This window comes from Saccopteryx bilineata, chromosome 3 (genome assembly GCF_036850765.1).
Source record: "Saccopteryx bilineata isolate mSacBil1 chromosome 3, mSacBil1_pri_phased_curated, whole genome shotgun sequence".
Classification (NCBI taxonomy): Eukaryota; Metazoa; Chordata; class Mammalia; order Chiroptera; family Emballonuridae; genus Saccopteryx; species Saccopteryx bilineata.
The window spans coordinates 31,148,280-31,162,092 of NC_089492.1; the positions used below are offsets into that span (position 1 = coordinate 31,148,280).

General features: G+C 40.0%; 1 protein-coding gene across 1 annotated transcript in view; it reads left to right on the forward strand.

Moving 5' to 3' along the window:
• Positions 1-13,813, forward strand: part of DPYS (dihydropyrimidinase) — a 95,826-nt gene that overhangs the window by 40,049 nt on the left and 41,964 nt on the right. The window contains exons 5-7 of the mRNA XM_066265840.1: positions 5,365-5,521; positions 6,706-6,847; positions 9,016-9,158. Of these exons, the coding sequence (XP_066121937.1) occupies positions 5,365-5,521; positions 6,706-6,847; positions 9,016-9,158 (442 nt within the window). The remainder of the gene's footprint in view (positions 1-5,364; positions 5,522-6,705; positions 6,848-9,015; positions 9,159-13,813) is intronic.

Genomic DNA, 13,813 nt, shown 5'->3' on the forward strand with positions numbered 1-13,813 from the left:
AATACTAATGAAGATTTTAAAACATTCTTCTGTTTCCTGGATTACCCCTGATTTTTGCTGAGTCAACTTTACAGTTTTTTAATAGCTTGTTCCTTCTTTCTGTGTTGGTTTTTTTTCCCCCCAAGTGTCTGGTGCTCCTGGGCTATTGGTATTCATGCCTGGAGAGTTCAGGTGATTAGAGAGTTGGTGTGGGGATCGTCTGCTGCTGTGTAGGTGTGTTTTCTGAGCAGGTCTGGCCCTCAGTGAGAGCACTGACTTTCCCCGCCCCCTGTAACTCCCCTCTGCACCTCAGGAAGAATGTTTTTCCTGACTCTCTCCGCTCTGAGTTCAGGCTCTAGCACCCTCTACCTTCCTCTTTAGTTATTGCCATCTCATCTACTTGCTGGCTTCCTAAACACTTTCAGAACCTGCAGTCAGCCATGGCTCCTCCTTCGTTTTCAACACAGCTATAGATTTTGCACATTTTTTTGGTACAACTTCACCAGGGTTTTGATGTGAATTGGGAAGGAAAAGACGGGAAGGTGTGTTTAGTTTGAATTTTAATTCAAAGCCTGAAGTTTCCCTTTTTCATACCTTGATATTTTCTTTTAGTGTTCAGCACTTGTGTTAAAAAGTGAAAAGCAGGTGACAGGAAAAGGAATACAACTTTCATGTTCGAGCCGTCAAAAACCCTGGCGTCTTTGACAGTTGGCAAGGAACACAGTTCAGCCCAGATCATGAAGGAACTCCAGAGTCCCAGGAAGATATTTCCATATCCATTCATTTACTTGATCCTCACAAAATTGCCACACAAGAAGGACACTGGGATCCTATGTAATAGATGAGAAATGCTGAGACTAGGAACAGGCACTTACCTTGAACAAGGTCACCAACTAAAAAATAACAAAGATTAGAACCTGCACCTGTGTGATCTACTCTATATTATGTGGCTTCTGTGTATTTTCCTTCTCAGCTATTATTGCACTTTGTAAATGTAATACCACTGCTCACAAAAATTAGGGGATCAGGGAACGTGCAGATACTCCAGTACTCTCAGCCTTTTGTATAGAGCATTTTCACCAATGAAATCAAAGTTGGGTTTGCATCTCATTTGCATAACCGAGCAACCTTTTTTGACTTATAGTTTGCTTTTCTGATGTTCTTGTTTAATAACAAAAATTCAAATGCTTCTGTTTTTCTTATTGCATCGTATTCATTTTGAAATTACCCTAATTTTTGTGAGCAGTATATTTTAAATCAAGATGAACCCGTTTAGCTAGGAAAAATTATTTTTATAAATGTGTTTGGCTTTCTTTTTGGTAGTCAGCACTTCCACTCCTGGGCCTGCCCCAGGCTGCCAGAGTCTCTGCTCTTCCCTCACAGCTCTCAGGGTTTGAGGGAGGGCTGGCTGCTCCCAAATCCAGACAAGACGCAAACGTCCGCTCTATTGCTTTCACCTAATTAATGAGTTGTCTGGTCAGGAGGGAGTTTAGATCATTTCAACGTGTTTCATTATTTGAAAATCTTTAGACTCTCTTACAGGGCAAAATTCTTGTAAGTGGAAGATAGCATCGTAAGCGCAGAGTCTTTTCTGGTTTACAGCCAAAGGATGGAGAGAGAAGGAGAGAAGTGTATGGCTAGACAGGATACAACATAACGCGAACTTGCTGAGATAGTGGGAGGAGATTAAATGTGAAGATGTACTATCTCCCAAGAGTCGTTGAAGCCATCTGGTTTCCAGTGTAATCAGGAGGTAGCAGACAAGGACAGATACAGCGCTTCTCATTACCGACCTGCTAAGAGTAGTAAGCGAAACCAGTAAGTGAAATTGGAAAATTGCTCAGCTACATCCACAGATAGCTCGTGGTTGGCTTAAACATTTAAAAATACGTGCTCCTAGGGTTATTTACAATAACTAAGATTTGGAAGCAGCCCAAGTACCCATCAGTAAAGGAGTGGATAAAAAAGCTGTGGTATATTTTACACAATGAGATATTACCTGACCATAAAAAGGGAAATCTTACCCTTTGTAACAGCATATATGGACCTAGAGAGCATTATGCTCAGTGAAGTAAGCCAGTCAGAGAAAGACAAGAACCATATGATTTCATTTATATGTGGAATCTAATAAACAAAATAAACTAACAAACGAAATAGAAACTGACTCATAGATGGAGAGAACAGACTGACAGCTGTCAAAGGAGAGGAGAGTTGGGGGGCTGGGAGAAAAGGGTGAAGAGATTTTAAAAAGACAACCAGATACAGAGAATGGTGATGGCCAGAGAGAAAGAGTGGGGAGTGGGAGGAAGTGGAAAGGGGCTAAGCGGGGGTGGGGGGCATTGTGGCGGAGAAGAGACTTGAATTTGGGCAGTAAGGACGTGAGGCAGTATGCAGATGATGTATGATTGAGTTGTACTCTTGGAACTTGTATAGTTTTATTAACCAATGTCACTCCAATAAATTTAATAAAAAAGAGAAAAAAGAAAATAAAACCAAAATACATGTTCTTTACTAAGAAATGAAAAATGACCCTTTTCCAAGTAACGTGGTACATATGCGTGATACACTAGCAAAATACTAGGGTTCTAATTCTGGATTCTGTTTACCACCCCAGTGTCTTGGGCAATTTAGTCAGTTTCATTTGGGCATCAGTTTATTGTTAAACCAGCATGAGGGTTGCCATGAAGGTCAAATGTCATATATGACTTTCAAACTATGTTTGCAAACTACAATCTCTACATATATTAGCTATCTTTATAATGATATTTTTAGCCCAAATCTAACAGAACCCACAATTATGCTGAATTGTCTAGTTTGGGTCTCCAAGTTAAGTATTATCCAGAACCCTTGTTTTCTTTCTCCTTTTTACTTCTTGCCTGCTATTAAGTCCTTTGAAAAATGTGTAGAACCATTGTGACATCAGGGAAGAGCAATTGGGGATTTTTATTCTTTCATTTTTTCAATTTTTTGATATTTATAGATGCTGAATAGAGAAATAGCTGAAAATAACTCAGCTAACAAAGCGCTTGTTGTGTATACCAAAATGTGGCTGTCACATTTTAAAAGGACTAAGCCCTTCCCAGGAAATTACTTGTTACCTGGTTTCAAAACCATCTGGGCAGACTCGTGGTAGACACCGATACTTTTCATTTTTCCTGAGCACTATTAAAATTGTAGAACTGCTGGAACAGTATTCCAATATCACCTTGGTGGGCCAAATGATTGAACAGGACGGGTGATAAGGATCTTTCCTCTCTGATAAATCACCAGGGAAACTCCTGAGTTGGCAACTTGTTAAATGATTGCTGATCAAGTCTCCAAGTTTCTCCTTGTCCAAGCATCTGTAAAAAGTTCTCTTGGAATAGAAAGGACTCTTTGTACCTGCCAATAAAATATTGTGCCTATCTTGTTATCTCTCCAGCAAATAACACATTACCTCTTAGTTTATATTAAAAATGATTGCTGGCCCTGGCCGGTTGGCTCAGCGGTAGAGCATCGGCCTGGCGTGCGGGGGACCCGGGTTCGATTTCCGGCCGGGGCACATAGGAGAAGCGCCCATTTTGCTTCTCCACCCCGCCCCCTCCTTCCTCTCTGTCTCTCTCTTCCCCTCCCGCAGCCAAGGCTCCATTGGAGCAAAGATGGCCCGGGCGCTGGGGATGGCTCCTTGGCCTCTGCCCCAGGCGCTAGAGTGGCTCTGGTCTCGGCAGAGCGACGCCCCGGAGGGGCAGAGCATCGCCTCCTGGTGGGCAGAGCGTCGCCCCTGGTGGGTGAGCCCGGTGGATCCCGGTCGGGCGCATGCGGGAGTCTGTCTGACTGTTTCTCCCCGTTTCCAGCTTCAGAAAGATACAAAAAAAAAAAAAGATTGCTTGTGTCATACACTCGAAAGAGATACGAATGGTGTTTCTCCTTTTCTGGGACTAGGACAGTAACAGACGGGAGGGGATGGGATTCACCTACTGTGTGTGTATCGTGAAAGCAAAGGATCTTAGCTGTGGCTGAGTCCTTAGGGGATAACTTTTATTGACCACACTCTGATATTTGGTTACTTAAGAAGCATAAGTTGTTAGGCTTCAGTAAGCCTTGCTTTCCTGCTTTTTCAAAGTCCTAGGCTAGTGGAGGACAGTGCTGGTGTGAGGGAGAAATGGTCTGGGAGAGAGTAGGGTGCTGCATTCTAATTTAATATGACTCAGGCAGCTGGTGGCCCTCTGCCGTCAGTACTCCCTAAGGAAACCAGTTAATTTCAGTTATATATCAGGATTTTAACTAAGACCTGACATCTGATTAACTAGAGGGAACTAATCTGGTATGCCAATATCCCTTTACTGTGCACGCTCCTTTGGGACTGCTTGGATCTATGATCAGGTGCATGCCAGGGAATCTGTTATTCTGACAAATCAGAGATGGGATTCTGATTTTAAATTCAAATTCGCTTGCACTATTAACTTTTCTAACACTGTGTCCTTTTGATGGCCTCATTTGCATGATTTTTTAAATATGCATTTCTGGCTACAATTTTATCTGAGTGTTCTTTTATTCAATATGTTTTTAGAGGAAGTTTTGTTTGTTTTTTCTTAAGGGTATCTAAAGATTATCAATCTATTTGGAACAGAAATACACTCAGGTTGAACTCCATATAACCATAAGATAGTTGTCATCAGGGTAGTATAGTATAGAAGTTAGGACCACTGGAGTCTAAATGCCTGGCCTCCATCTGACCTCGGGCACTCCATCTATATCAAGTGCATGTAATGTACCTGCAGAGAAGTTATTTAACCCCATAAGCTCTATCCTCTTATTTTAATAAAGATAATACTAGCATTTGCCAGATTAGGAATTTGAGACAATGCCATTCGAATGGCACATGTATCAGCCAGCTTTTGCTAGGTTAGTTACACTGCAGTAATAAACGAATCTAAAATATTATTGGCTTACAACTACATAGATTCAATTCTCATTCATACTCATGTCCATTGTGGGTTGGCTCTGCCTCTGTTTCCCATTCTCTACAGTCTGAGACACTACTCAAGGAGCAGCCTCTGCTGGTCTCATGACAGAGGGAAGATGGGAATGGCAAAACTTATTGTGGTTTTAACAACACCTGCTTGGAAGCAGCACATGTCACTTCCATTCATAATTAATTGGCCAAAGTAAACCATGTGGCCATGTCTGATATCAGTGAGTGGGTTCAATCATCTCTCATAACATGCAACACACATTGACTAGAACACAGAAAATGCTCAATAAAAAGTAGTTTTCCTTCTTAATTGCTGCTCATTGAAGGTTTAGGATTCATAGTATCCTTTATTAAGACTAATCTTTAGGGGTTTGTCAGACGTTTCTTTTAAGAACAAATTAAGGTAATGAATACTTCCTTTAACTTTCTAGGGAAGGTGGTGTATGGAGAACCCATAGCAGCAAGTCTGGGCACAGATGGCACTCACCAGTGGCATAAAGAATGGCACCATGCGGCCCACCATGTTATGGGACCACCCTTGAGACCGGATCCTTCAACTCCTGACTACCTCATGAACCTACTGGCTAAGTAACCATTTAGCAGATAATTGTGAAGTGCTTTGCCAAAATAAGGTGTTTTACCAATCTCAAGTTTCAGTGTAGGAGGTCTTTTCTTACCAGCTGGACTTTCCATTGGCTTCCCAGTATTCTGTTCTGCTTGATCTGACAGGCTCTGGGGACTGTCTCTCATTGGGAGACCCAAAAGCATTGGCTTAATTATGTTACAATATAGTGTCAAAATCTCTCCTGGATACAGAGAAATCAGATCATTTTTATTGAAATTTTACTCTCCTGATTTTTCCCTTGTCTTTCTATCTTTTGTTGCCTAGGGCCAAGTCTCTTCATTATGCTTTATTTCATAATTCAGAATGTTCTTGAATTCTTTTCTACACTGATAAAAGCTGGGAACCAGATGTGCCTGTTGTGTAGGTATAATAGGTTATAGTTGAGGGCAGAACCACGGTGGGGGTATAAAGACAAAATCCCACCCTTGAGTAGGTCATCCCCATGAAAAGCCATCCAAACTGTTTTCAGAGACAGTAATTCCTGGGACACTATTAATTTTTTTTTTGAGAGTTATACCATTCCTGGCCATCCTGGTGCTCCCCATTTACAGATTCTCAGATCCAAGTTAACAAAGCTTTTCACAACAGACTTTACAAGGGTTCACATGCCCTTTCCTTTCAGCCTCCTTCCACCTTCTACATCCCCAAGATTATTCAGAAGTCAAAGCAGGATTCCTGTCACTGGTGACATCAACATTCTCAGCCAACGTCACCTCTCTGCTCATCACAACATTCCCATTTTGGCCAGAGGCTCACCGGGGTGCATCTTTGCGCAGTACTCTACTCCTAAGGAATTTTTCCTTGCATTATTGCCAATGATCCTGTAATAATTGTCACCAAGTACATATAATTATCAATTTCTAAATGAGAAACTGAGCGTTGGACATGCTTGTAATCCGTAAGTAATGGAATAGAGCCTGGAACGTATCACTGTGCCTCTTGTAAGAATGTTCTCCAAAAGTGCTCCCTAGAATAGGGATGAGAGTGGGAGAAATGTGTCCTTCAAAAAGCTACTCATTTTCCACTGCAGTTTTCTGGCACTTATTTGAGAAGGGAGTCAGGAGATTAAGGAAGATTATGGTAGTTTCTTCCTGACCTATTTTTTATCTACTCACCTGCGTCACACTGGTGTGTTTTTCTTTTACAGTGGCGATCTAACCACAACAGGGACTGACAACTGCACTTTCAACACCTGCCAGAAGGCTCTGGGGAAGGATGATTTTACTAAGATTCCCAATGGGGTGAATGGTGTTGAGGACCGGATGTCAGTAATATGGGAAAAAGGCGTGGTGAGTTGCACAAGATCCACCCTGTTGTGCCTAATTCTCTGACCAGGATCCAGTCTGTTTTAGGGCTAATGTGTCATACACCTGCATAGAGAAACTTTTTTGGTTATTTTTACTATGATGGATACTGGGGATGCTACACCATCACCACCACCGTCCCATGCTCCAGGATAATAGTAAGACATAATTTTCTTCTCAGCATTGGTTTAGTTTAGAGGATGCATTGCATCACTTTGCACACATGAGGAGATAAATTTAAATTGGATGCCAGTGTAGATTTTTGAGGTCTTTGAAATGGTGTAGCCCTTCTACTTGACTTCTCATGGTCTTGAATTCTAGCTCTTCATGTGTCGCCGATATAAACCCTTGAAATTAATAAAAATACTGAAAGACTTTTATTATGTTTATACCTCCTTTTCATGAAATCTTCATAGATGTCTTTTTTTAAAGAATGCTTGGATGTCATGTTTTAAAAATATCTGCATGAGGGCTCATAAATAATAAATAAAAGTCTAAAAAAAAGATGTTTTAAGTTCCCATGATTTAAAATTTTATCCCTGAAGATGGAGAAGAATCAGATAGCTAAATGTCACGTGTTAACCTGCCTAGCCAGCTGACATGTGTCGTTGTAAAGGTCATTAGGGAACGCCTGCCTGGTGAGACCCGAGGTCCTTGTTATCGTGCCATTGTCACCATCTCCTGGGAGCCCTCCCTTAGCCGACACGTCAGTCGTGTCTCATTCTTCAGAAACCCCTACAAATACTACTCACTTCTAACTCTAATTACTTACTAGATCTTGTCAATTTTATTTCTAAAATGCCTTCTTATTTCCATCTCACGTCTACCACTCTAGTTTGAGGCCCATCTGTTGTATGGACCATTGCAGTAGCCTCTGCAGCTGGTGTCCTTGTCTCCAGTCTTGCTTGCTGCAGTCTGTTCTATACTCCGGTACCAGAGTCACCTTTTAGAACTGAAGGTCTGTTCACGCTCTTTCCTCTCTAAAACCCTTTAATTTTCTCCAGGACTTATAGAATGATATTTGAGTATTTAATATACAGATAATAATCTTTAAAACATCTCTATAACGCTATCATCTAACAATCGTCCTCTTCGCCCTCCTTGTCCTCTGCCCAACATCTATCCCTCTCAGATGACCTTTCTTCTCTCTCTTCTCTTAGATTTTCTTGATAACAGTCCAGCTGGTCTCTTTGAACTTGTATTATTACAATGAGATCTTCATCACAGCAGGTTTTCATAATTTATTACATTTTCCAAATGTATAAATGGCTTTAAAGTGATTGAATATTTTTTAAAATTTATTGTGTTGACATGGTTTCAAGTGTCCCAACTCAATATAACACCCTCTACACCCTGCATCATACCCCCCAGACCCCACGCAAAGTCTGAATACTACTTAATAATATACAAGAAACAATGTTATGTTGCTAAAACATTAAGATGATTTACTTAAGGAAATATTACTTTTAGGACAATTTTTTTTTAGAGACAGGGACCCTTTGATAATAAAATGAACCTTAAAGATGCTTTTACTGTATAAATATGTATAGAGATAACCTCTCTATTAATGATAATGAGGGCTTACAGCCCTCCCACATCTGTCCATTTATAAATCTTGTGTGATAGACTGTCCGTGATTGTTGGTTCATGTCAAGTTAATTAGACAAAATTGAAACTCTTGAGCTGATTCGTTCCCTTTCAAAATGTGTTGTCACCTGATTTAAAGGTCAGTCGTACCTTAACTATATAATATTTTATCTGATGTCTGCATGGTCACTGATCTATCTTGGGCCTGCAATAAATAAGCCAGATTATAAATGTAGTAGGTGATGGAGGTAAGCTTCAAACAAGAATGGAAATATCATTGCGAACATTTAGCTATTGTCTGTATGATTCTGGGAAGGATGAAAAAAATAGTGGATGTATTTTTTTTTAAGCTGATGTATTTTTGAAACATTATCTTTGGGTTTCCATATGTTACCCCATCATCCCCATCATTATCATTATGAGATGCATTCAGCTCCGTAATATAAGAAAACAGATGCAATTCTATTTGGTTCTATGAGATACAAGTCTTATACATTGACTGATAGGAGATTTTAAAATCCTGATCATTAGAACAAATGCATGTTCTTCCTTGAATGGTTTTACAGCATAGTGGTAAAATGGATGAAAACCGATTTGTGGCAGTGACCAGCACAAATGCAGCTAAAATCTTTAATCTCTATCCAAGAAAAGGAAGAATAGCTGTAGGATCAGATGCTGACCTTGTGATTTGGGACCCAAAAGCCACAAGGTAAGTCTAAATTCTTGCATTCCTTGGATTCACAGTGCAGAAAAAGTACTAAGTGCAAAGAAATTATTCAATGGGCTTTATCAGCTGTTTCTCATCAGGTGGCTTATTTAGCCAAGCTCAGGTACTTTGAGCCTGTGCACAGCACAAGGGGTTTGATGTACAAATATTCCTTTGTTTTTCTTGGCATAGAGGATGCAAAAGTTGTGCTGTTTACCAGTCCCTGGAAATGTATATGCGTATAAAACCAATATGCATTTGCCACTTCAGAGCTTGGCAAGTGCCCAAATTCTCACGGAGAGAAGGTGCAGAGTGATGAAGAAAAGAAAATGCTGTGTTTTGAAAGGGCTGAATTGGAAACGCGAAGTAATTACAGCCTTTCTAAAGCTTTCAGATAGAAAAATTCCAGCACAAAAGATGTCACTTTCAGTTAGCCAAATTTTCCAGTTGAGTTCATCTTGAGCCTATCATTCCCAGGAGACTCCAGCCTTTTGTTTCCAATTTCCATAATTCTATGTTAATATTGCAGGTCTGGCAAATTCCAACTCAGGCAAGCATTCAGTAGAAGCTGAGGCTCTACTAATTTCTTCTCACAGGGAGTTGGCACAGACAACACCTGAATCCTGATTTGTATTTTTCATAAACTTTACGGTCGTAATGGAAAAAATTCCATATACTTTTAACATACTGTGTGTGCACGAATGCATGCATGTAGGTGTAAAACGGGACATGATAGGACCTTCTACCTTCATTGTATAGGCATTTTTATCAAAATCTATTAGGTTTAACTGTGTAGTAAGCGAAGCCTGTCCTTTCTTGGGGATGATATTGTCACAAAGACCCGGTTTCTATTGAGGTGCTGCTGGGCTACCCTCTGGGAAAGAAAAGACCATCTGGGAAGCGCTAGGCTACCATTGCTATGAGCTTAAAATCGAACCTGAAGATTCCCTTAGAAAATACTTCTATTTCTGAGCTTGATACTCTCCATCCTTGCCGTGTCTCAATTCAGAGACCAGTTCGTAGCTGACATTCCTTGGCCATTGAAAGTAGCCTTTAGTGAATATGTGACACCTCTTTGGTGGTGTAAGATTCAAGCAATGCAGCAAATTGTGGTTTGAGCATCTTATTTACATAAGATACCAAGGAGGCACAGCTCAGGGTCTTTGTTTTTATGTCAACAAGGAACCATTGCCCATTTAAGATGAACTATCTGGTTGCCAAATGATCTACGCCCCTCTCCCTGCATAATAAATGAAAACAAGTCAAACAAAATGTAGAGAACTTCCCTACCATGCTAGAAAATTTGTCTTTGAGAAGACAACGGAAAAGCATTGCTGAGATTTGGATCCGTCTGTGGATGAATTGAACATGCTGTGTTTGGAAAGCTCCTGATATTTTAAATGTCAGTCTGCTATTGGACACTGCAGGGGCCTGCCCAGGGTCATTTCTGCTGCAATTCAAACAATTTAGGCTTCCCCAAGTGCTGAGACCCGATAGGTCTTCTGAAACAACTGGTGGCGTAAGGAGTTCAGGAGACTTAATCAGAAAACGTTGCAAATGTCAACATGGAGAAAACTATTATGTGGACGAAAGATATGTAGAAAATGGTATTTTTTGAAACATAACATCTAGGAAAGTCATACTACTAATAATAACTTGCATGTGTGAAGTTCTCAGTGGTTTTGAAATTGCTATGGTATCTAGAATGTGATTGACAAGGTAAGACAAACACGATCACCTTATGACCATGAGAAAACTGTAGCACAGCAGGGTCTGTGACAGGTTTGAGATGGGAACCCTGATCCAGTTTCTTTGACTTTGCAAACCTGTACGCTTTTTCTGAAATTCATCTCCTGAATCCATGCTGTCTCATGACATCAAAGCAGAGCGCTTAATAGCATACTAGATTGTTCATGTTCCATTTTTCTTTCAATCATGTAGTTCAATAACCAAAAGCTTTTTTGGATTTGATTCTATTCTTTATTATTCCTTTTCAAAGGTTTGTCATTTCAAAGGTAAGAAAGAAATAAAAATATGTTGTTGAGTGCTGTGACTAATCCAATCTAGTTCTTTTTTTTTTTTTAAGTGAGAAGAAAGTAAATAGTGTGACAGACTCCCACATGTGCCTAGTATCCACCTGGCAACCCCATCTAGGGCCAATGCTAGAATCAATTGAGCTATTTTTAGTGCCTGAGGCTAACACTTGATCAACCTAGCTATCCTTATTGCTGAGGGCCATGCTGGAACTGATCAAGCCACTGGCTGCAGGAGAAGAAGAGAGAGAGAAGGGGGAGGGAAGAGGGAAGAAGCAGATGGTCTTTTCTGATGTGTGCCTTGATGGGGGATAAAACCTAGGACTTCCATATGTCAGGCTGACCAACTCTATCCACTGAGCCCACCATCCAGGACCTCCTGTCTAATTCTTTTTTTTTTTTTTTTAGATGCCGCGTCATTTTATTTTATTTTATTTTTTTAAATAATTTTATTTTTTTAATGGGGTGACATCAATAAATCAGGATACATATATTCAAAGATAACAAGTCCAGGTTATCTTGTCATTCACTTATGTTGCATACCCATCACCCAAAGTCAGATTGTCCTCTGTCACCTTCTATCTAGTTTTCTTTGTGCCCCTCCCCCTCCCCCTTTCCCGCTCCCTTTCCCCCCCTCCCCCCGTAACCACCACACTCTTATCAATATCTCTTAGTTTCACTTTTATGTCCCACCTACATATGGAATAATGCAGTTCCTGGTTTTTTCTGATTTACTTATTTCACTTCGTATCATGTTATCAAGATCCCACCATTTTGCTGTAAATGATCCGATGTCATCATTTCTTATGGCTGAGTAGTATTCCATAGTGTATATGTGCCACATCTTCTTTATCCAGTCATCTATTGATGGGCTTTTTGGTTGTTTCCATGTCCTGGCCACTGTGAACAATGCTGCAATGAACATGGGGCTGCATGTGTTTTTACGTATCAATGTTTCTGAGTTTTTGGGGTATATACCCAGTAGAGGGATTGCTGGGTCATAAGGTAGTTCTATTTTCAGTTTTTTGAGGAACCACCATACTTTCTTCCATAATCTGTCTAATTCTTAATGTGGAGAACCATGAAAGGCCATTCCCTGTGGTTCTTCTACTTCTTACCCTAAACCTGGATATCTCCAGTAGCCTCTGCCTTAAGGTCTCCTTGGCTGTTTTAATTTCTGAGGACAACACCAGCTCAGGTATAAGGCATTGTCTTCCTTGACAACTGGACAAAGAAAAATGACCTAGACCTAAGGTTATGCATAATTCACTTTATTTACCACGCATATTGTTGCTTGGAGGATACTTATAGACTGTGATTATGTCTCTTTGAGTCATGTTCTTTGCAATATAAATTTAGACGACTTTCTCACAAGAGTTAGCTTCCAGTTTCTGTAACATTGTTTTGTCCTTCCTTTCCTGTTCAGCTGTTTCTGAATAGCACACAGTGATCCAGATGTTTTTTTTTTAAAGATCTGTATATTACGTGCTTTATTTCCCCCGTTTCTAGTCTAAATAACTAACTTAAGGTCAAACCCAAAAGCTTTTGTGCTTTTAACTTATTTTCTATATATCTTATCAGTTCTTTGCTATTTCTTACATAATACCTGTCCTTATAATAATAAGGTTAATAAAAAACTGAATGTTTACATATTCATATACGTGTTTTGGAGGGGTAAAGATTAGTATTTAATTATTAGCGCTCAGTTGTCTCCGCCTCCGTCTGCTTGTCAGGTACACGCAGGTGCACAATGAAAACCAGCAGAGCCCCGGAGCCCAATGTGTGGCTCTGGTCCCAGCTCCGTCAATACTGAGGAGGGGGGAGACCCACGCAGTCTCTTAAGGTCTGTGGATATCTATGCTCTCATATGTAAAGTGAGATTATTAATCATTGTTATGCCTACTTGATAAGGTTTTTCTTAGAATCCAGTGAGATAACATATGAGATAATATATGTGAAAATGCTTCGTAAACCAAGAAAGGGTTACACAAAGACAAGGTATGTGTTATTATCATTCCTCTCTGTTTATCTAGTTTTATGTGTGTCATTCTTTGCAATCGAGTTTCATTTCTCGGTGTTCTCAGCTTGCTTTGCCTGCGGTGACAAGGGTGACAGGTGAACCATAAGGCTGTATTTCTCTGACCCTCAGATTCTTTTTAAAAAGCTGGAAACGTTTTGTTTTTCTCTTCTTCTTTTACTTTTTCATTTTTGGAAAATGAAGAAATATTATTTTAATATATCCTTGGCAGGATATATGAAAATGAGTTAGCCCCTTTTGCATTTCTTTGAATTTTTCCATTTCTGGCTTTTCTAACCCTTTAAGAATGTTCCTTAAGCCACCATCAGAATTGTTTTTACCATCATTATTTATCTTTTTCAGTGTGAAAATTGCAGAAGTGGGAAACAGGAGAGAAGGGGCAATTGACAAGGAGGCTTCATAGAATGGTGAATCTGAGAGAATATCTGAACAAGGAGAAACAGGTTTATCGTGGTTCATGTTAAGAGAGAATTTTGCGGAAACTACGCTAGTTCCTTATCTAGTTCCTTATCTAGGTTCCTTATGGATAGGATCATAGCACCAGCTTTCTCTATTCTTGGTGGTTATGAGAAACTTGCTCATCTGTG